At 35.9% G+C, this 25130-nt stretch overlaps 1 protein-coding gene across 4 annotated transcripts in view; it reads left to right on the forward strand.

Annotated features, from left to right (window-relative positions):
• Positions 1–23932, forward strand: part of LOC106053705 (glutaredoxin domain-containing cysteine-rich protein CG31559-like) — a 49624-nt gene extending 25692 nt beyond the window's left edge. For 3 of the 4 annotated variants that reach the window (XM_056039211.1, XM_056039210.1, XM_056039212.1), the window contains exons 3-7: positions 3834–3869; positions 18283–18399; positions 20366–20494; positions 21946–22011; positions 23614–23932. In XM_056039211.1, coding sequence (XP_055895186.1) covers positions 3834–3869; positions 18283–18399; positions 20366–20494; positions 21946–22011; positions 23614–23802 — 537 coding nt within the window. In that variant the 3' untranslated portion in view covers positions 23803–23932. The remainder of the gene's footprint in view (positions 1–3833; positions 3870–18282; positions 18400–20365; positions 20495–21945; positions 22012–23613) is intronic. The other variant, XM_056039213.1, reaches the window with a different exon arrangement.
• The last annotated feature ends 1198 nt before the right edge of the window (positions 23933–25130 follow it).

The following is a 25130-nucleotide window of genomic DNA, read 5'->3' on the forward strand; positions in this document are numbered from 1 at the left end:
TATTTGAAATGTTAACTACAAATTTAATTATTTCGCTAATTTGTACATCTCCTAATGTTCTTTCTTTAATTTCATATAAGCCGTAGACCAGGTTGTATCTAATTTACTAGATTTGTTTAAATCTCTTAAAGGGACTCACTTTTGCATACCAATTTTCTTCTGGGGCACATGGTACATTTTGTTACTTTATTGCTCGGTACGCTGCTTTCATCTAGAACTAGATCTTAAACCTCTAGACTCGAGATCTAGATTAATTGTCTTTGATTATTTTCGTTTCACTATGATTCCTTTTAGTTTCTTGTCAGTTTTAATGACCATTGAGCAATGCTAGTGATATCAATATTTTAGATGTAAATAATCTTTTTTACGGTTTTTTTTTCATCACCAACTAGTTCATTGTGTTACTGTAATGTAAACAATATTATGGTCGTTGCTCAACACTGAAAAGTCATGTTGGCACGCATTGTGCTAGCTCAGACGGAGAGATTGTCATCTCTGGTTAAAATGGTTGACGGTAGGGATCAAAGGGTAAAAATCTGAAAATGCTACCTGAAAAGAATCTAGGATATCATTATTTTTATATCAAAACAGAATCTGGCACTCTACGGGCATCGCAAACAAGTTTAAAAAGAATAGCAAATACAAAATCTAGGTAATTTCTGGGAGATTGTGAAATTATTATCTAAGTAAGATCCACTCATTAGAGAACATGCAATCCGAATCAAGCTGGTTCCAGACCGAATACGTAAATGTTTCCACAAAGGCTAAAAGAAATTATTGTAATATTGGGTGATTACGAGCCAGATATATGTGTAGATTATTTTGACAGTACGAAAACTGAATAAATTTTCCCAAATGTTAAAGTTACGTTGTCTTGGATAATGACGGTTTACTAATTTTTTCACTGACATCATCTTAACTCCTTGTCTGCTTGAACCATTCTCCGAGTTTAGCAGGAATTTGGGTTGAATCTGAAATCAATCCTGTTTCATTTTTACGTACACCTTTTTATCAACTTCAGCACACCGCTAGGACGACCTCACCAAAATAACTGGAACTAAACTTAAACGCTTGGTTAAAACCCATTGAAGCGCCAGAGTAGAAGCCGTCAGATGGTAATGGTCTAATGTTAAAAAATAATAGAAATTCTAAAGACTTTGACTAGTACAGATAAAAAAATCTTCTACTAGATCTGAAGCAGGCGGTTTGTTAGTTACTATGCAGCTTACATTTATTTACCTTGGGGTTCTGGTCGCTGTATTAACTAAACTAATGGACACGTAATTCTACCTTCAAAAACATGAATTGTCGATTCGAGACTGCGCACTTAAACGGAAAAGATTTTTTAAATACTTAACTAATAGTCGGAACGACATCGCTGAAGCCAGTGTTACCTTTGACGAAAGCATGTGCACAAATCTGGAGATTAGCAGACCTCGAAGACGTGATGGTCAAAGGAAAAAGCATGATAGATCAAAAGGTGAAAATTCTGTAGTAACACACAAGAAAAAAAGCTACAGATGAAAGCTTATTCTTCCTATAACGGGATAATTCAAGAAATCACCCGATAAGAGCATATCATGATGTAGAACGGAAGCATGAATTTTTGTTGCCATCCCAACTATTGAATCCTCTGATCGAATTAATTGCGAAAAATTGAAAAATTTGCGTCTCATTAATTTGGCAATTGATGTACGAAATAGATTTCGATGAAATTATTGATAGTTTTAAGAGCAAGAAAAGTAGATTTATTTGTAGTCTTTTTTTTTTTATTAAATTGACTTTTTTTTTTCACAATGTAGCAATACTTTAAACAATGAATACTCATTAGTTCGGCGAAAAAAAAACGTCTTTTATCTTTTTTATTTCGTTTTTTTTTTTTGGGGGGGGATGGGAGAGGGGGCATCAACACGAGCTTCCGCACTGGGCATCATATACCCTAGCTACTCCACTGGTTGTACATGTATCGGATGTTCCTTCAGAGTTGAAGATAATTGCTTCCTAGTCCAAGCCTCCCGCAGGACGAAGTGGGATGGGAGCGGGCAGGGTTTGAACCATCGATAAATCTGAACGACAGTCCAGCGCGCAAACCGCACGACCAGGCAGCCATCCATTACTTTATCTAACACTTATCCATTAGTTTATCAAACACTTATCTATCATTCAGTTCAAAGCTATTCAGCATCCATTAACTTAACGAGAATTTGTTTTGACACCTACTCGTTACATAGTGTATAAACAAATTATTTAAACCCATTCCCCCCACTTCAACCTTTCATTTCAATGTTATATGTCTCATTGATCGAGAGCCGGGCATTTCATTATATATTGTCTTAATACTTAATTTTCTGAACCTGGTCGTTTATTCTGTCTTCGTATAGGTGTATATATAAGTTTATATAACAAACGTTTTCATAGTTGAAACTTTAAGTTTTAAAAGTGGTTGACACATTAGGTTATGAAACATTCTTTTAAAAATCTGTTTCATGATATATGGCTACGTGGCTTCATTAAGACTTACTCTTTACAGTTGATATATCACTAAAGAAAATATATAAGTACATGTTATTGTCTTAAAATGTCAAAGTTTTCAAAAAGTGATGATGAAACACAGAATTATGGAGTGTGTGTATGTGTGTGTGGTTGTGTGTGTGAATTGGCTGGTGTCATACATGTACTTTGACTGAGACTGTCACTAAGAAAGCATTGCATCATTTGCGTGTAGGGGATATAAAAAAGCGGAACGACTGACGAAAGGAGAGAAACGGGACGTGTGTAAAAATTGAAAGGCATTAACAGAATTGAGTAGAGAGATATGTTGAAAATATTAAACAACCTGTAATTTAATTTCTATTTATATATATATTTATTCATAGAGATTAAAAGCTTATTAAATAATTGTATATAAAATATAATTTGTTGTTTTGGTTCAGGTTTTCTTGCTCCCTCCTTACCCTGTAGGTTGTATAATTTAGTTATGGCTAAAGCCCAACACCCCCACAGTTCAACATGGAAACGTACATAGTGCTGACCTTTGCCATGGTAGCGAGACTGTTGCTTAAAATGACCTTGACCTAAGGACAATTTATTATTTTATGTGGGGGGGGGGGGGGGGGGTATCCATATGGTAGACAATGTAAAGGTGATCTGCTTCTGTGGCCCACGGTTAACGAGAGTGTCATGTGTCCAGGATAACGACCAACCGCCTTTACTTTTCTCCAGCTAATGTCAAGTACCATTAGAGCTGTGTGGACTCTGAGGCACCCTAACGATCCCAAAATTAAAAATCCCAATCTTCACCAAGATTCGAACCCGGGGACCCTCCGGTTCGGAAATCAAGCGCTTGGGGGTGGGGTGGAAGGTAAATCGACCACCCCCCCTCCCTTACAAATGAGACTTGGCAACACCTCTGAAAGAATGGCCTATATCATGTGACCAAATAATATCTAGCTATTTCATTGAAATAGTTTTTTTTTTTAGATGGAGCCAATAAACTTAAGCGCTAGTTGGTCTTGATATTTTACATTTGATCGGACTATCATGTCAAAAAAAAACTAAGGTGAAACGAAGCCAATAACGTTATGTATCTATCGACTTCATTTTTCATTTAAGTTTTGATTCATTGCAATCGTACCTTTAAGTATTGTGTAGAAAATTTGTTAGTGTCAAATATTAATTGCAATTCAAATTATATTTTGAAAATCACTTGTAATGTCATGTTGTGCTCTTGTTTATTTAAACAATTCTAATATGTCCGCTATTTTTTTTTTAACACTGTGTTCCTATGAAACATTGCCATGAAGCCTTATGTTATGACTTTAACATTTTTGCAGATTGAAACTTGCTCATACGGCGGTACCAGACCGGTTGTAAGTTGACACACAAATCGATGTTTTGTGTAGCATGCTAGTCTAGTTTCGATTTCTAGATGTTTTTTTTTTCTAGTACGCTTTTTTGGTGTCGTAGTCTTTCTGTTTTGTTTAAAATTTGCGTTGTTGCATTTTTTAAAAATATATTTTTGCTATGAGGTTTATCCCGCGGCTCTCCGGCACTGCTCGTCTGAGTAATTGTGAAATGCTCCCAGCCAGCTGTTATAGAGTTTTGTTATTGTGGTTTAAAATAGAAAAACTAATTTTAGTGTAACTAATTGTATACATAGTAAACATAACCTGTGGCTGATATCTTGACATTGAAGTAAAAAATAAATGGTAAATAATCCTTGAGCTGGTTACCCTAAAGTGACGAAAGCTTGCTTTGTAAAGTCCAAGGCAGCTGGGATGTGAGATTTTCGACACGAGGGTACGTACAGCGAATCAGTCGTGATGCAAGAGAAGGTCTGGCGTAACAGTGTCTGAAAATTGCAAATCAGTATTTGTTTCAAACGTGTATACAAAAACAATACCTATCACTGGTCTGTCCACTCACCAAATATTCCTTGTATGAGACATGTTTTAGAAACAATACAATCACTGGACTGCCCACTAAATGTCATGGAGTTCTTATCATGCTTACGCTTAAAGAGGAATTGTTAAGTCTTACATTATTTATATAACCTCCTCTTATCTTATCTTATCTTATCTTATCTTACAAATTACAGGCGTTCCTCCTTAAAAGAAGATAATAAAGGTGTTTCGTGCGTCAATCTAGCCATATAGGCTAATTAGAGACTTAAACTCTATTAACACCAGAATTCGCAAAGAGAAAAGAGCATCTCTCGAGACGTAAAATGCCACTGAAAATGCCACAGAAAATGCCACAGAAAAAGCCACAGAAACTCTGTTAAGTGGTTTTCCTGGCTGATTCGAACAACCCGTCAAATTCTCTAATGGCACTTGGGAAGAAGAAGAACTAGTTAGAATTTGCCCAAACATATGAAATAAGGAATGTATTATTCAAGGAATGTATTATTCAAGGAATGTATTATTCAAGGAATGTATTATTCAAGGGATGTATTATTCAAGGGATGTATTATTCAAGGAATGTATTATTCGAGGAATGTATTATTCAAGGAATGTATTATTCAAGGAATGTATTATTCAAGGAAAGTATTATTCAAGGAATGTATTATTCAAGGAAAGTATTATTCAAGGGATGTATTATTCAAGGGATGTATTATTCAAGGGATGTATTATTCAAGGGATGTATTATTCAAGGAAATTATTATTCAAGGGATGTATTATTCAAGGGATGTATTATTCAAGGAATGTATTATTCAAGGAAAGTATAATTCAAGGGATGTATTATTCAAGGGATTTATTATTTAAGGGATGTATTATTCAAGGGATTTATTATTTAAGGGATGTATTATCAAGGGATTTATTATTTAAGGGATGTATTATTCCTATGCTTGAACTTAAAAAAGCGAAATACCCAGAGGAAGAAGTAAAAACAAAACAAAAAAAAACCGAATATCTTTAAATCCTCCAGATAATAAAAAAAGTGTTTCCTTACAAGCTGACAGAGAGACAGAACGAACTGATAAGCACACAGTGTCAGAAACAAAATAAACACATATACATTCTGCTAAGCTTCTTATCTTTAAGTCTTGAAATGTGAGTAGAAGTGTCTTTGTTTAACTGTGTGTGTGTGTGTATTGTGTGTCTGTGTGTGTGTACTGTGTCTGTGTATGTGTGGAGGTAGTTTGATGTATGTACTGGGATATTAAGTTGAGGAAAAAAAAAAGATCTGGTATGAGCTTTTGTCTACATAGCTGGTAACATCATATACAAAGCAGCTATCAGTTTCAACTACAATGGTGGGGGGATATATCCAGACATAAGAGTAGATTTCATAACAAAGCTTATATAAAATTACACTGTTTATCTGTCTGTCCATCTGTCTGTCTGGTAAAAACGCTATTTCTCCCACACCCAATTTCGGATCAAGTTGAAAATTTGCACAATTTTGTTTTCTTGTACCTGACAAAACAAGAATCGATAAAAAAAGAAAACAAACAACTAAATTAGTTAATTAACTAATGTTAATTAATTATTTTGTTTGGTAGCGAACAAGGGCAAGAAATTGTACTTAAAAAGGTATAAGTTGAATTAGTCCCCTTAAGGAGGCTTGACCCTGAGTTTACAAGTTGTTGTTTTTTTAGGGGAGTACGTAGCATGATAAATTAATTAGTCTGTATATTTGAATCATTGAGGCAGTGGCGTCACTAGGATTGGTATCATCCGGTGCCAAGCGTTTTTCTAACATTTCTGAGCTTCAGAAACTCTTTCTCCTGACGTCTACAATGCATTATTTTTCTCTTATTAGGAAGATAATAAGTCAAATATAATTGAGAAGGTTTGGAACATGTAGATATTAAATTGTGAGAGACATTCGACATTTTTATTTTTAAAAGTTGCATTTTTGAAAAGTGCATTTTTTCCCACTTGGGTGTCACCCCCCTGGTGCGGCCCACACCCTCGCACTCCCTAGTGACGCCACTGATTAAGACTATAAATTGACGGCTTATTCAATAGATACAACTTCTTGTTTCGCCCCGGATTCCCAAGTCATGACTCATCACCGCTACTGACAAACACAAGATCCTGACATAAATTAAAATGCTAATTAGTCCTCTACACGACTAGATGAAATCACCCAGAAGCTCCTATTACACAATTCTTAGTTAAACTATGTTAATTATTCCCCCATTATTGTTCTGAGATAAAATACTATAAAACCGTTTGAATTACTTTTTGTTGTTGTAAAGTACTATTGTCTCCCTTTACTTAATCTATTGATTATAATATACTACAGTGTTTCCCAAACAGTGTTCCACAGAGCCCTGGTGTTCCGCGAGGCCTGAATAGGTGTTCCAATAACTACTGGAATAATTAAATAGTAGGCCACCACATGCATTAATTTAAAACAAAACAACAACAAAAAATAAGCAAAGTGTTCCGCTAAATAGTCAGAATGTGCGAAGTGTTCCGCTAAATACTCAGAATGTGCGAAGTGTTCCGCTAAATACTCAGAATGTGCGAAGTGTTCCGCTAAATACTCAGAATGTGCGAAGTGTTCCGCTAAATACTCAGAATGTGCGAAGAGTTCCGCTAAATACTCAGAATGTGCGAAGTGTTCCGCTAAATACTCAGAATGTGCGAAGTGTTCCGCTAAATACTCAGAATGTGCGAAGTGTTCCGCTAAATACTCAGAATGTGCGAAGTGTTCCGCTAAATACTCAGAATGTGCGAAGTGTTCCGCTAAATACTCAGAATGTGCGAAGTGTTCCGCTAAATACTCAGAATGTGCGAAGTGTTCCGCTAAATACTCAGAATGTGCGAAGTGTTCCGCTAAATACTCAGAATGTGCGAAGTGTTCCGTTAAGGATGAAGTTTTGGAAACACTGGTCTACTGTATAAATGTAGCACACGTCATGTGTTTGCTCCTGTCGTTGTACTACACTTATACTTACACATTTAATTATACTTATACTTACACCTATAATTATACTTATATTTACACTATACTTACACCTATAATTATATTTATACTTACACCTATAATTATACTTACACCTATAATTATACTTAAACTTACACCTATGATTATACTTATACTTACACCTGTAATTATACTTATATTTACACCTATAATTATACTTATACTTACACCTATACTTATACTTACACCTATAATTATACTTAAACTTACACCTATGATTATACTTATACTTACACCTGTAATTTTACTTATACTTACACCTATAATTATACTTACACCTATAATTATACTTACGCCTATAATTATACTTGCACCTATAATAATACGTATACTTACACCTATAATTATACTTATACTTACACCTATAATTATACTTATACCTACACCTATACTTATACTTACACCTATAATTATACTTACACCTACACTAATGCTTACACTTATACTTACATTTATACTTACACTTATACTTACAAACAGCTTCCTAAATCTCTTTCTCCATTCTCTCCGTCTTTTGCCTTTGATACAATCTTTTTCACTGGCAGGCCCGTGTCCATTCCTTTGATGTTGTCTTCCCATCACTTTCTCTGTCTGCCTCACATCTTTCCAGCTAGTACTTATTGTCTTACGACCTTGGGATATGGCCATAGAGCAGAAGCGTAGCTAGAAATTGTCCATCATTTGGCGGCCCGGGAGCTTTACCTCTTTGGGGCCCCCTGCATTTTGCGTAAAATTTAATATTTAATGTGAGAAACACTCATTTGGGGATCCTCCTCCCCTCCACCCTGGCACGCCACTGCCATATAGTTTAAGTTTGCGTTATTTTAGAGTAGTTAGCAGGTCATCGTGGGGTCCAATCACTGAGCTAATCCTGTTTCTAATTTATATACAGTTCTTTCTTGAAACGCAAAACTTCGTACATACTAGAGTCTGCTAGGGGAAAAAAATATGTTTACATTCAAACTAATACATAACAAAAACATACCAACATAACAACCGAACAATATTGTATCACTCCATGGGTTGATGCATTAATTTTGCTAATCTAATTACTAAAACAAACACTCAGGTATATCTGTACTTTTCCTGTGAGACTCTGTCTTCGTTCGGGTCATAAATGACACATGGCTGACACACTTGTGAAACAGTCTGACACATTAAAGGAGAGAGATGACAGATACACACACACACAGCTTTATATGACATGGATTAGCATTGTTTAACACTGAGTTTCATTTCACTTAGTTAAACGTTAAACATTATTAAACTAAGATAAACATATAAAAGTTATCAAGCATTTTGTGTAACTGTCTTTTTTCAAGTCAATCTAGCAATAAATTCTTTGGGGTCTCAAGGCAGACTCTTTCACAACTTCATGTATTGCATTACGGTCTTTTGTCTTTTTTTTTCTAAGGTGGCTGCGAAGAGTATGTAAATAAATAGAGCTTTTATATAGCACTACTTTCATGCTTATAGCATGCTCAGAGCGCTATGTTCCAATGTCATTTGTGGACCAGTGGGGGGGGGGGGGGGGGGGGTATCTGGGAGAAGGTTTTCCGCGCTGCCTTTAGGCGCTCAGTATACACTACTCTGTTCGAGTCGGGTGTCGAATCTCGAGCCTCCTTTATAGGTAGCCAAGCCAAGCGTATTTAAAGCGTTCTTAGCCTCTCGACCACGCTTCCCTCCATATTGGTGTCTTTGTACAATAACTGGTTAGTAACAGTTTTTATTACGGAGAACATGTTTGGAACTTCCTTTATTACATCAACACAAGCGCTGTTGCTACTGTCGCATTAGTGTGCAAATGTATATTAATAGATTATACTATTAGTGCGCGTTTATAGTTCTCGCTATATACATGCTATAAATTCTGCTTTATTTTTTAAATTGGCAGCCAGGGGAGGACTGGCTATATGGGCCTGTAGACAGCTCTGCTAGTAGGCTTCATCCTTTTAGGGCCTACACACTTAGCGATTAAAAAGCAACAAAAGGCCTATGTTTCTTATAAAGATATAGAGAGTTATCGAGCATGCGTACATTTATCGAAATATTATCAAACTAAATGATTTTGAGGATAGATAATGGCCATCATAAAATATACAATTTATGAGCTGGATGGTATTGAAATGCCAGGGCCGATTTTGACACCCAGTCCGCCCCTGTAGGCAGCACTATGTGAATGTTTAGTATGGACAGAGCTAAACCTCGAAATGGAAGTGAATGTTTACCATACTTTGTCTCACGTCTTGGTGGTTCACAGTTTACTGTAAAATTCTTAAATTTCGAGAGCAATTAAATCTAACGATGAATGAAACAATATTTAAAGTCTATTTGTTTTCAAATAACAAGATAAAGAGCACTATTTACAGTAGCACTGTGTTTCTAAGTGAATCCTGGTATTAGAGAAATATATCTAGATACCCAGTGCCGGATCTAAGTAATTGGGGGTTCATTCCCTCTCAAAGCTTCAATATAAATGCACTTTAAAATACTAATAATCTTAATACATTTCCTTAAGAATGTAATCTCATTTCCTTGATTTTCTTATATTTAATGTGTTACACAATTTTCTATTTTTAAAATGTGCTAGAAGTAACCCTTTCAGAAGTAACCCTTTCAGATTTTGCGATCTATAGGGCAGATGATGTAAGAGTTATCTATTTCTTTAGATGACGGTTGACAAGGATGTCATGTAGCCAGCGCAACGACAACCACTTTAATTTCCCCAACTAATGTCTGATACCCATCAAGGTATCATACATTAATTAAAAATCCCAGTCATCACCGAGATTCGAACCAGGGACCCTTCTGTTGGAAAGCCAAACGCTTTACCATTAGGCCACCACGACGTTAAACGTATTGGCCCCTAATAAGGAATGGGCGACCGAAAATTCTTGCATTGTTGTGAAACCGGCCCTGCAATGTCAATTTTATGATAATCTAAGTTTCTTCCTAACTTTTTGCTATGCAGATTTAAAACGGATTTGTTATCTGTATCCCATGTGCTTTAAAAATAGGTTTAAGCTGGGTGTAGATTGGGATCTATTTCTAGGTGGCAATAAAGTGGAAGTGCAACGACGTAGATTTCGGCGAATAACAAAGTTCGAAACTGTCGTAAATCATGGCTTTATGATCTTTTTTTTTTTGTCAACACTTCAAACGTTTTCATTTGTATGGTGTTTATAACCTACTAGTCAACCTTAGGCCACGGCAACCTATGCGACCGCAGTGGGCCCAGCCTTTTTATAGGACCCGCGATAATTTTAGGTGTATAAATTATTAAATTAAACCATTTTATAACTTACAACAGCTTTCCCGCGGCCTCCTATCGACTTAACAGGAGGTCCTGGAAATCTTCTGAAATTGCAAAATATACGAAGTAGTCCTGGAAATATCCGGAAATTATTAAGAACTTTTGAAAACTCATACCAATCTCCCGAAATATACAGACCTAAATTGTCTTTGTTTTTTTCACACTTAAATTACCTAGGATAACTCCCTCCGTCCGAGTTGCAAAAATAAAAGAGTGATCTTTCCATTGTTTCCAAGCTATCGATAGTTACTACAGAGTAGATTACTCTCCCCACCCCTTTTTTTTTACGTGAGGTAGAAATAAAAACAAAAGAGTGATATTGCAACGGTCCTGCACTGCTGTTTTGTGACTACGTGTTCCCCCCCCCCCTCTTGTTTTCTCGTGGACTACCCGCAGAGTGATCTTTCCTATACTCCTTACTACTCGTTTAAACTGTTAAGAGAATTATATATATAGATTTTTTTTAAAAGCTACCTAATAGATCAAACTTGTGCAAGTGTTTATATGGGGCTTATTAATAATACACTAATAAACCCAAGAACAAAAAATGAAATCAATAAAAATAAAAGTTTTCTAGCCTCAGAATAATGAAATAAAAAGTGTATGTTTTACAATCAACTGACTGTCTGGTACAGGTTGTGTACACGTGATGTCTGCTGCTCTACTACACACATTCTCGGTACATGTTTAAACTTTACATAATTATTTGATGTACCAAAAGAAAACATGAATGAATGCAAAGATTAACCGTTCCCAGTTAATTGATTGATGGTAAATAATTATTTTGTTCGTTATGGAAAAAGGGAAATAAAAGCTATTTATTGAGTGATGTGGCTGAATATGTGGCGCTATTGCCCTTATTACATTTTGTACACGATATTACTGCCACTTCCCATTCTCTTACGAAATTGAAATTATAGCATAATCAGTTAGTGGTCATTACTAACACATTTAATACAAAAAGGGAGCTTATTCCTGAAGTAATTTTTGCAGTTATCTCCCTTATTTAAGTGTTGTTGTTTTTTTTGTGTTTGTTTTGTTTTTTTAAATAATTATTCTTGTTTTTGCGAAACGCATTAATTCAGTATGATGAAGGAGGGCACTTGGGTTAATTTTAAAAAAAGTACATTATCCGTCATATTTTCTTATTCTCAACAGATTGCAACATCACAAATGATAAATCCTTTAATTGTTTACAGTATTGAAACAAGTTCTATTTTTAGTTTTGCATAATAATATTTGCTATAAATGCCACGTTTTGATGGCGGCGTTGATCCAATGTAAATATTCGTTTGTTATAACTCTTATTGATCTATTTTCCGTCTGTTCTAGTTTCTTGAGTTGAGGGCTCCCCAAGAGAGGAAGAATATTCGTATAGTGTTCTGACCAACGTTGAACAACATTCTAGTTTTATGTTCTTATTTATAATGTAAAAAAATTCTTTAAAAAGAAACGCAATTATGGTTTTAAAATTAAAAAAAAAATTATATTTTTTATATAGAGCTTCTTTCATGTTTTTTAGAACGCTCAGAGCGCTTTGGTTTAATCTCAAGTGTGGACCAATGGGGGAAAGGGGGGAGGGGTATCTGGGAGAAGGTTTTCCGTGCTGCCTTTAGGCGCTCAGTAAACACAACTCTGCTCTCTAGTCGGGTGCCGAACCTCGAGCCCCATTCATAGGTACCAAGACAAGCTCAAGTGTACTGAGCCTCTACACCACTGAGTTTACCATTATTGGTGTTGATTTGGAGCCATTTATTATTATACTTTGTCCTAACCCTATCAGGGAGATATTATATATTTAAACTGTCCAATTTGTAGGAAAATTATTTTCGAAATTCCTGTCCAGTTTCTGGCCTTTTCCCAATGACAAGAGTGCCAGCTATTAGTCGGAACTGTACAACGAAGGAATTAGTACAACACGCACGTACAATTAAAGGGGAGTAAACACAATGTAATTGAGCATCAAAACACGAAAAGGGTTGTCTGCTCTTGACTACGGGTAATCGAGTTATCTCCTGATTTTTATCTGCCTTTTGTGTGTTGTTTTAAATTGATTTCCAATGATTGTTATTGCATTGAAAACCCTGTAATGGATTAGAGTGAGGTTAAAACGAGCTGCTATTGACATAGGTATGTGGTCTATAAAATACGTTATGGCTGAATTGATTTCTGCATGGTAAGTGCTGTGGCGTGGCTAGGGACTTGGAGGCTAGGGGGGCTTTTTAACATACGACCTCATGACACGAGATAATAGCGATAATATTTAATGTAAAAACAAAATTTCGTACACTCATTTGGAAACCCATCAAGTGGGGGCCATGGGGAATTTTCAAAGTTTGTTTGTAAAAAAGTTTGTTGTAAAATGTTTGACATGTTTCGGATGTTCCTTCAGAGTTGAAGATAGTTTACTTCCTAGTCCAAACCTCCCGCAGGACGACGGGAGATGGGAGCGGGCAGGGTTTGAACCCTCGACCGTCGATAAATCCGAACGACAGTCCAGCGCGCAAACCGCACGACCAGGCAGCCACCCCCACCACACACACACACCTAAGCTACGCCACTTGTTAAGTGAATCAGGAATAACACAGAACTAGCACAAACAAAAAGGTAAAAGAAGGAGATGTAACTTTGTACAGTTAAAACCTTTCAATTTAAAAGTAATTTAATGAATTGCTAGAGAGTTTCTGCAAGATTTAAGGTAAGTATGTGAAACAATGTCCAAACATGTGGGCCTCGACAGATTTACATACCATTGATGTAGACCACAAATTTCACAATAAAATTAATTCAACTGTTGTGTCTTGTTTGTGTGCTTGTGTGTTATGAAGTGTGTGTGTGGGTGTGTGTGTCCAAGGGGATTGTGGATAAAATTAGCATTAATTGTTAGATGAAAAAAAAAGGGAGCATTAATTACTAGTTTCGTAGAAAGATAAGTGACTCTTTCTTAAGCTGTGTTAAGCACGCCAGATAACTCCAGGATTCCGAATTTTTATAGCCTGTAATTTCATTGCAAGTTAGATTTGTTTAAATATCAGCCAATTTCATTTCATCTCAGGTTGAATTTGTTTGTATTGTAATAGAAGTTCTATTTAGTTTTGTTCACCAAGAAGTTTTTCAAGTTATTTCAAGTTTATTAAGTTAACTAGCCAGATCTGACCCGCGGCCTGTGGGCTACAGTACATACATTACGGTTCCAGTTAGTACTCAAGGAGCATTTATGCCAAGTTTTATCAAGATTGGTCAAACGGTTTTGATTTCTATGCGGGACATACATACATACATGCGCCTTACTTTCTAATTTATAGTATAGATTTTATGGATATATAATACGCCTTTAGTGGTTTAGCTGTCTACCAGCAGATTGGTGCTATAAGTTAACATAAAGTATCTTTCTTCGTATGACGTAACACAGACCATCTCTTGCTTCCCTTGTCTAGGGGGAATAATTCTGACTAAACTGTCTAAATATACACTTAATGTCAGGTTTCTTTCTACAGTTGAACGTCAATTATCCGGATTATAAGTGATAAAAATTTGTCCCGATAGACGATTATGGAATATTATAAACGGTCCATTTCGCCAGCTATAGAATTCATATGGTGGTATTGCGCCGTATGTAAACATAAAATTATAGTAACAAAATAGATGGGAACAAAGCGTTATACCTAGTGGTCCGTCACTATTGAGAGAAATAATCACGGAACAAAGGTAAGACCACTAAGATACCATACTGTTATACTTAAAAAAGGCAGACCGGAAAAGTGATATTCCGGATAACTGGCGCTCCTGATAAACGACGTTCTACTGTATTTCGAAACTAAGTCTTAATGCGAGGTGCTTCAGACTTTGTCACAGCTTTTCTCTGCTGCAAACCTTTTTGTTCTTTGATGACCTCTTAATGTCGAAACCGCCAGCCTTTCGCTCTAAATTATAATCTTAAGACTTAAGCTGCCGAGAAGGTGTACTCCATGCTGACTACTAGCTATTGTCATGTACCACAGTCCCCCCCCCCTCTTTTTTCACTTCTGTCATTCCTTAAACTGTAATAAACATGTTAAAGGTGTAGTGTAGACTCCAGACTACCTTAAGATTATATTCTTAGTGGCTAGCTGATGATATTACACAGTATAGTTTATTTTTTCTTGAACTATCTCTGTCTGTCTGTCTGTCTGTCTGTCTGTCTCTCTCTCTCTCTCTCTCTCTCTCTCTCTCTCTCTCTCTCTCTCTCTCTCTCTATATATATATATATATATATATATATATATATATATATATATATATATATATATCGCTCTTTCTCTCTTCTTTTTTTTCTGCCTATTTTTATTTCTTTTCTCTATCTATCTCTCTTTCTATATCCTTTTTCTCTTCGTCTCTCTCTCTCGCATTTTTATCTCTTTTTTTTCTCTTTCTTCTCATTAAAATGCTTCGTTACCTTGTGACCTTCTTGTTTAGTAACTCACTTGCTGTTAATACAACCATATGATAGATTGACTTGTTAGAAAGAGTTATCTGCTATCATTATCTACAACAGGCTTCACTATCTAGCCGTGTGCATTTAATGAGACTCAATCTTGGCTTGGAGATCTAATTTTATTGAATTTCAACATGCGATCAGATATTTAAAAAAAAATTGTTGTACAATTCAGTAATATCCGTGTTTAGCAACTTTAATTGCATTATTAGCTAAACCTAGAGTGTAATTATTTGTGGGAAACTTGACGTTTGACCTAAATCGAAATTCTTCATTTTAAAAGGCAATCTGGTCACACATATTTCATACACTAAAAAAAGATTTATTTTTAGTTGTTTATGTTTAGCATTTACAAACATAAAAACAAAACTTGATAAAATACTCAGAGAGACACAAAGTTACAGGCACATTTTTTTTTTATTCCATATGCTAGGACAAATTTGTACAAGTGTTCCTTCATCCCTAGTGCCATTACATAGGGTTGCCTGAATCAGCCAGGAAAACCAATAACTTGGCAGGGTTTAAGTCACTGATTAACATGCATGACTAGATTGACACTTAAAATGCACAGGGCGTAATAAACTTCGCTTTTGAAGTAACGTCTGTAATCTATAAGATAGGATAAGATTTACACTCAAATTAATCCACGTGTTAATGTACTATTACATTTTAATCCTATACTCTTAAGCGAGCAATTCTTGTATGTATGTATATATATTTATATATATATATAATATCAGGTGACCGAGCCTCGCTCGGATGAATAATTTGTTAAGGAAGGATATATACCCGAAGTCATTTTGAGAATATTTTTGTACCAGGTGGCCGAACCTCGCTCTGTTAAATAATTTCGGAAGGTTATATACCCGAAGTCATTTTGGGAATATTCTTGTAATTACGAAAATGAACGATCGGATAAAGACTACTAATCTGAAGAGTTGTTTTAGTGTTCTGTTAGTTCTAATTGTAGGCCTAATTGTACATGTCGATTAAATTTAAAGTCTTTTAAGTCCTCCTACAGTCTAGACAAACTACAGCTCACGTCCGTCTTATAGTTTTACAATCTATCTTTTGCGTAAAACTATTGTAGGCTTACTATTATTGGCTTGGAAGAAAGTCTTTGCAATGTAACTTCTCTACGTTATAGGGTAAAACATGCACTTAGTGACAAAGTAAAATGGCGCATTTTTTCTTATTAGACTTAAATCATGGCATTAGTTTTCTAAAGAAACGTTTCCGTGGGGCACCTCTGTTACGCCAAACAATATGCTCGTTACCCATACGGGATACGTGCCCTGCCCAGCCTGACAGTCGGACTATAGGAAGTTCATACCGGCTTATGCCATCCATCCATCCTTGTGGTACTATGGCCTGCTTTTACACATCCATCCATTCAGATCTCTCCTGGCCCTAACTCCAAGCTTTTTACCGAGGTTTATAGTTAAATCAAAAGAGGCTGCAGTGTACTCAAACTCGTTGACCGCTAGATGGATATCATGTTTAGTGTGAGCAAGTAAGGCGTAGAGAAGCTGTGTTATGACCAGTTCCTTTGTTTTGGTACAGGAGAGGTAGACACTGAAGCATGAACACATGGTAATAATTCACCAGCAAAATAATAATAATAATAAGGCTTGTCTTAGAGTCCGAAAATTAATGAGGATTGCAGCTGTGACCTACATATCTTGCCACATCCAGGGCAAGCATAACCATTGTCCGCGATGCTCGATTAAGATTTTCTTTTAGCGTCTGCGTCTGTCCTCGGCAGCAAATTTTCTTTTGGTCTCAAATGTGTATCCGCGGCCTTTGTATAGAGGGAATTCTTTAAGTCCGACAGTTACGCTGGACAGAGCAGTATCCTATATGGGAGACGAATCTTAGACGAACGCATGCCAAAGGCAGTGTTTTTTTTGGTGAGCTAAAAAGTGGTTGACGTAACACCGAAACCCTTAAAAGACCAGCTTATGGCGCAAACTTGACTTAGCTGACATAGAAGAGAGCACATGGTTGCATGCAACCTCAGAACGAGACAGCTGGAGGTCACCAGCAAAATAAACAACAAAGTAAAAGGTATCTACACCGCTCTACACAATTAAAGTGTAAACAACTTATTAAGCACTTAAAACACAATAACTAATCATATATCGGCACATTTAATTTCATTACTTTTCTTTCATAGTTCTATAATAAATCAATCTACATTAAGATGGTGCGCAAATGTTTAATTAGGTCTATTGATCCTTTAAAACTCGTTATTGTTTGCAAAGAAATATTTTAGTGTACTGCGGTAAGCCTAGTGACGTAAGCAGCGTTTTTCCCGTTTACGTCATGGAAAATTTTCATTCATAAAACATTCTAGCCAAAACTAATTTTTCGATAATGAGGCATTTTCAAACCGATATAACGGTCGACCTCGAGTTTTCCCGATGTGGCCAATGAGTTGAGAATTTTTTTCTCACTATTATGCACATACCATGAACTTTTAAAGAAAATCGTTAGAGCCGTTTTCGAAATAAAATTTATATACCGATCGTTCATTTTCGTAATTACAAGAATATTCCCAAAATGACTTCGGGTATATAACCTTCCGAAATTATTTAACCGAGCGAGGTTCGGCCACCTGGTACAAAAATATTCTCAAAATGACTTCGGGTATATATCCTTCCTTAACAAATTATTCATCCGAGCGAGGCTCGGTCACCTGATATTTATAGACTTAAACTCAACAAAGTTTTTGTTTTTTTCCTATAACTTGTTCCATGTTGTATGGCATTAGGTAAGAATAAGCACTTGTATGGATTTGTCCTAGCGAATGGGATAAGAAATATGACTTTAATCGAAAGGGTACTTGCTGCAGTAACTCTTATATTAAAAAATAAAATGACATATTGCATTATTCCCACAGGTGGTTTACATACAGGTTTCTAATTAGCCTACAAAAATTGCTTACCATGCACCACACCACATAATCTGAATTTCCAACGCACCTACTAAAAATTTGCTATGACGTCATCAAATAATGCCTATATTTGTTTTGCCTTTTTTTTTTCCCCCCCAGAGAAATTATCGCTTGCTGGAACAAGGGAAGATAGTCGTCTACGCCACTAGCATGTCAGTGGTAAGGGAGACAAGCGAGCGTTGCAAAATTGTCCGTAGCCTATTGCAGAACCATATGGTAAGCAGTTATCGATCTTGATGTCATACTTTTTATTATTTCCATGACTGTCAACTGCATCGCCCCCCCCTCCCCTTAATTATATATACAATAGTTGTATGCACTCAGCTGACTTGTCCGTCCTTGTTTTATGATACGCTAGCTAGTATCCACCATTTCATGTCCAATGTTTTTAAATATACATTTAACCTTCTTAATATCGCGCTGTTCCACCATGGATGCGTACTAATGATATTGTGATTAGGTGTCTTGAAAATCTATACTCAAGGCCAGAGATACCCAAAAATAAGGCCCATGGGCCAGATCCGGCCCAAGGCGTGGTTGCATCTGGCCCGCCGAAACGTCGGCTCAAAATGTAGAAAATTTTCTCCTCAAAAAAAAAAAAGAAGTTGACAAATGTATCTTTACCTTCATTAGGGCCCTCACTTTTTTTCTGATGGATTGGTAGAGTGGCATTTAACATGTGTGCGTTTATGAGATGGAACTCTAAATGTAGAATCTACCAGAAAAAGTGAATGGATCTTTACTTTTTGTGGAACATGATAATAAGCCAACATATTTATTTTGCAAAGAAATGTAGCTGTTTAAAGAAACATATAAACGACATTATATAAAACAAATATGACGGAATTCTTGGTTCGGACCGCGAATATCTATAAAATAATTAATTACCAGTAATTAATTGACTAATTGGTCAAATTTTTAAAAATTGATTCATGTGTTGTCAACGTCAACGAATAACTTTTTTCCCCAGACAGACAGTGCGATGTAGGACGTAATCATCTTCTTTTTTGAAGTAATGTCTGTATTTTATAAGATAAGATAAGATGTAATATAAGCTTTGTAATAAAAAAAGATGCATTGCTTATATCCCGTTGTTAACCTAACTGTTCTCGACTGATTTTAAAACTGAAATAATTGGTTTATTGTCTGATTCAGGCAACTTGTTCCATGCTCCTGGAGTTTCTATATGAATTTGTCCTAGCAAATCTAATTAGAAATTAGTTCTATCTTATCTTTCGACGTAGTTTTTAAAATACCTTTATTGAAGTCAGAACTTCATGAAACCTAGATCCAGAAACCTGGATAGCTGATCTCAAAAAAAACGGCTCTAATGGTTTCTCTAGAAATGTAATAGTTAAATGTGTATCACTGTGAAAAGGTTTACTTGCTCGTTGGCCAAACTCGAGTTTGACCGTTATCATTTTTCAAAGTAAAAAATAAATAAATGTACATTTGGCTGGAGACTATATCTAGGTCCAGAGCCAACATGCCGTAGTCAGCCGTATTAGCTTAGGCCTAATTATGCCACAACTGATTAAATTTTAAGTTACTTCAGTTTTATTGAAGTTTATAATCTATAATATAGATCACATCTAGATTCTAGACCTAGAAGTAGATATAGGCTAGATCTTTAAGAGTCCTAAATAAGTACTTAAGGTCTAATGTTAGATCTAGATGCCCGTATAAATGATATAATAAACATACCAAAAAATAATCGGACAAATATACCTACCTTGCTGGCCGAATCAGAATATGCATATCTTTTTGCAGCTAATGCTGTCACGGGTTCGATACCCAAATTGAACAAAAAAAATGTTTTAATTATTTGTTTTTCATTATTTTATTATATTTGAAGTTTCATAATAGAGGTATTGTCTTTGTTATAAACATATATTTTAAAAAATGTTTTTATTGTTTCACAACGCCTCTATTCAAGTCAGAACTTCATAGAGGGCGGAGGAACATAGACACTGATCTCAAAAACGGCCCTAATGAGTTTTCTAGATATTTAACTTGCTGAGAAAAGAATTAGGCCTACTAGCTCGTTAGCCACAAGGGGAAAACTCTTGTTAGACTGTTTTCATTTTCAAGTTTATAAAAAAATGAAATAAATTTGAATGTATCTTATTTCTTCAATTATTTTGTTAATTGTGTTTGCTTTAACCCTTTCCTGCCCAATTAGGTAAGGTACGAGGAGAGAGACTTGTATATGAGTCGAGACATCCAGCAAGAATTGAGGGAGAGGCTGGCCAAGGATGGGATCACTGACTTGCGCCTACCTCACGTCTTCGCCGATGGAATTCATTTAGGGGTAAATAAGCAAATCAATCTGTATATAATAATCAAACCTATAAATATATCATAGCATAACAGTTATGTAATAATACTAATACTACTAATAAAATCTGTATTATCCTTGAGGAACTTTGCCATACAATTCGTGCACTACAAGAACTTCACTCAAACATGACATGTTAAATTTACATTAAAAAGTTGGATTATATTTAATGATTTTATTGCGAAGTTAAATTTCTATGATGTTTGATGCAAGTCTGAAAAATATATGGATTGTAATCATTATACACTATGAAGGTCCTATATTATAATATTATTTTGCAATAATTAAATCCTTTATTTTTGCAATTTAATAGTATAGATGACTAGATGATGTTTCCTTGACCCAGTAGTAATCAAAGGAGCTAGCTAAGAAAGATGTTAGTGCCTTAGTGTATTCTTTATAATGTAGATGGACATGCCAGAAACGTCTTCATCACTCTATGGGGGCTAGATTTTGTGAACAACTAATATTAGGATCTCATTGGGGGAAGGGAGAGAAGTGTGGTGTGTTATTTACCAAAAACCTGCCCCGCACACTGCACCGATACATTCTGAACTGCACCGAAGCATTCTGTGCTGCATCGATACATTCTGAACGAAACCGGCAGACTTGACATGACCCGACTTGACAAAACACCTAAAAAAACAAAAAATATATAAATAAAAAAACCCAAGCGTATTTCTTATCTTATCTTATCTTATCTTATAAAATACAGACGTTACTTCAAAAAAGAAGATGATTATGTGCTACACGTGTTCCTAGGTCAATCTAGTCATGCATGTTAACCGATTACTTAAATTCTGCAAAGGGAAAGCACTACACAATTACTGCCATATAGATCTAGATATATTTATTTCCCCTTTTTCTATATAAAACATTACTAGTTAATTACCTGTAATGGACCTCATTCACCAATCGTAAACAAACAACATTTAGCCACGTGATTCTATATATCTTCTAGACAAATTATGTAATCCATAAAGGCTGTCACGTGATACGCATTTTTCATTGTTTTATCAATATTATGACGTGGCTAAATGTGTTCAATTACGATTGGTGAATGAGGTCCATTGATTAACTTTTTTTTTTTTAAATTGATTCATTTATAGTCTTCGACAATAAATACTTGTGCGAAATTTTAACTTGGGTGGAAACAAAAACGTGTACAAGAATCCACCCAGACAAACTTTGTGACAAGACAAACAAACAAAACGCATACACACCCTCCTCCACTTACCCATACACATAGGCTCACACTCACACACAAACACACACACACAAACACAGACACTCAAAAATAAAAGAAAGCAACATGCACTTTATAAATACGCTTTAGTTGATCTCTCTTCAACCAACAAGAAAAGGAATTAATTGAAATAAAAAAAAAACAATCAAGTTTCAAGTGACCTCCATGTTTCACACAGGGCTCAGAAGAGTTGGAGAGACTGAACGAAGCCGGCGAACTGAGACACATTCTGGACGCTTACCAGGTATTTCTTTTGCTTTTCAACACCGGAGGGTTTAAAAAAAAATGGAACTCAATTATTTTTATATCAAATTAGGCTTTTAACATCTAAACGAGAAAACAAACAAAACTAAGTCATTTAGCTTTCCAGTTAGTGAAATTTGTATTGCTAGCCAGGAAAGAAAGGTCAAGAGTCTGTGTTAAAGTAAAGTTCTCCTTTCAGACTTTGCTATTTATTGGGCAGATGATGTAAACGTCGTCTGTTTCTGTCACCCACGTTTAACGAGGGTGTCATGTGGCCAGCACAACGTCCAATCACCCCAAATAATAGTAGATGCCCTTTTAGAACTAGGTGGACTCAGAGGCGCCATGAAGATACCGAAATTAAATATCTTAGTCTTCACCAGGAATCAAACCCAGTATCCCTCGGATTCTTATCCAAGCCAAAAGTAAATTTCCCCTTCCAGACTTTACTATCTATTGGGCAGATGATGTAACAACCGATATATCACATTCATTATTTTACACGAACGTGACTCGCTCACAACATTCAATTTTTTTGGGAGCGGGGGGGGCGGGGGCGGGTAGGGCTGTTTCTGGTATTTTTTTTTTACTTTATTGTTACCCCCTGATTCATGAAAGGACTGACTGTATGTTCATTTGAGCAAATGTCCAGTGGGCCGGCACTTAATAGGCCGGTGGGTACGTCTCCTATTATCTGCTTTGAATGATTTTATATTTTCTTATAAAAAGTTCCAACAGACATTTGTGATTGACATTTGTAGGAACTTTTATTACAGAAACCGAGACCAGTGGTATTAACTCTTTCTCTCCTAACTGACGACAAAAACGTTGGTTCCATCAGAATGTGGTAAATAATTACGGAGAGAAAGACTTAACAAATAATTGCAATGTAACAATTACACAGGGCCGGCCATACGAATTACAGGGCCCTATGCTAAATGGATTGTGCAGGACCCACTCTAGTAGTATTGGCGTTTTCCATATTGAATGACACCCCAAAACGAAAATGTTGTTTATTTTTCAGGAAATTTTTATGTGTTTTCTGGAGACTTTAATAATTTTAGGTGATTTTCAGGGCTTTTTCGTTTATTTTGCAATTTCAGTAGATATATTCCAGGAGCTCCTGGATAATCAGGAGGCCGTGGAGACCCTGTAATAATAAGTTATAATGATTTAATTTAATAAATTACACCTAGAATTAGCGCGGGGCTTATGAAAAAGCAGGGCCAACTGCGGCCGCATGGCTTGCAGTGGCGTAAGGCCGGCCCTGCAATTACATATACAAGTTTTAGCCCCTGATGCGAATGCTCGGGTTTTGATGCATTAACTTAACATGTGGACAGGTATGAACGGATGCTCATCATAAGACCCACGTATCGTGCCCTGGATTTCATTTTAATGCCAGGTCAAATCTTTAAACACAGTAAGCCTCCTGCCCTGATGAGTGTTACATGGTGCGGTACGCACACCCCTTTCAGCTCTCAGCAACGCCACTGGTGGTCTTTGTTTGTAGAAGTTTTTAATTTAAAAAAAAGTTTTAAAGCTTATTGTTTGCTAGATATTGCTCATATAGCTAATTCGCTTTAATTTCGTTTGTTTTCAGAAAATTGTGGTTCGAATCATGTGTGACAAGTGTGGAGGCTACAGATTTGTGCCATGTGACTTTTGCCACGGAAGTAAAAAATCCTTGTTACGGAATCACTTCACTGAAGAGTTCTGTGCCTTACGCTGTATGCACTGTGATGACAATGGGCTCAGGAGATGTGATATGTGCGTTGATCAACAGGAGTAGTCTCCTTTAAGATGTCCCCAGTCATTTGTTAACTTAAATAGCTTTTTATGACCTCAAGAAATTTTTTATTTTTTTTCAACAAAAAGGGAAACAAATATTAAATGTATATTTTTAGATGTTATAATTATTTTTTTTAAACACTCTATTTTCGAACTTTGAATCTTAATATTAATTTTAATATTAATTTAAAATATCTAAAATGAATTTGAACAAGAAAAACAAAACGTTATGTCATGAGATTTTTTTTTTAATTAAAAATTAAAAAAACGGATTTAATTAAGAACAGATTTGAAATATCTAATTACAGAAAAAAAAAACACTACACGTTCAATGACGCACAAAGCTATAATGTTGTCTCGCGGATAAAATTAAGCTGTACCAGACATGCTCGTGATCATTATCTAATTTGCTTCACCAATTTATGTAATGTTGTAAAACCTCAATCTTGTATTCATGACAAGATACAAATTAAAAACCTCTGGAAAACGGAGCCCTGCTCAATTAGCTCGTTGATGTTTCCATACTAATGACGCCGAATAAACGGTCAAAGTGATAAAGTTCCCTTGAACCTTTCAGCCTGTATACAACGCAAGCCTCATTCATAGCCTGATGATGGCTGCGTGATGTTCAGGAACATTGTTTGCGTTGATCAGCCCTATTTAAGTATCCAATGTTTACATTTACACATGAAATCTGTCACCAAAAAAACAACAACAACATTTTGTATAAGGTATTTCGGTTTTTTAAGCATCCACTGGCAATTAATTAGTACGTAAAAATGAATTACACACACTAAGAGTTGCGATCACATGGAAGCCAATACGAGGGAAAGCGCAAACAGGGACGTCCTCATGGAGGACCTCAGAACAGTGGACACCAGGTGGGAGGAGGCTTCAGACATTGCCAATGACAGATCTTTATGGAGACAGATTGCCGCCCAATGCGCCGAACGGCGCTTGAGGACCTAAGTCTAGGTCTAAGATAAAGAGAGACACTTATTTCCAAAAGAATCTTAAGTTCAAGGACTTCGTTCGTGTGGGATGTGAGATTTATTAAGTGGTGGGTGTGTACGCTCACGAGTGTACAACAGGGAACAACGTAATTATCATGGAGTTTGAACAATTTCTGAACAGCCTTCATCCTTCGTAAGAACATGAAACTTACCATTTTGTCTTGTGTATTTCTGACAATGTAATAGTCTACTGATTAAAGAAAAATTAAATAAACAAATAAATTCCCATGACAAAGTATGTGTCTACATCCGGAATGTTTCATGACACTAATAAAATAGAACAAACTAAATGGATTTGAGTGTCTCAATGTCCTTG

The sequence above is a fragment of the Biomphalaria glabrata genome, chromosome 8 (genome assembly GCF_947242115.1).
Source record: "Biomphalaria glabrata chromosome 8, xgBioGlab47.1, whole genome shotgun sequence".
Taxonomy (NCBI): Eukaryota; Metazoa; Mollusca; class Gastropoda; family Planorbidae; genus Biomphalaria; species Biomphalaria glabrata.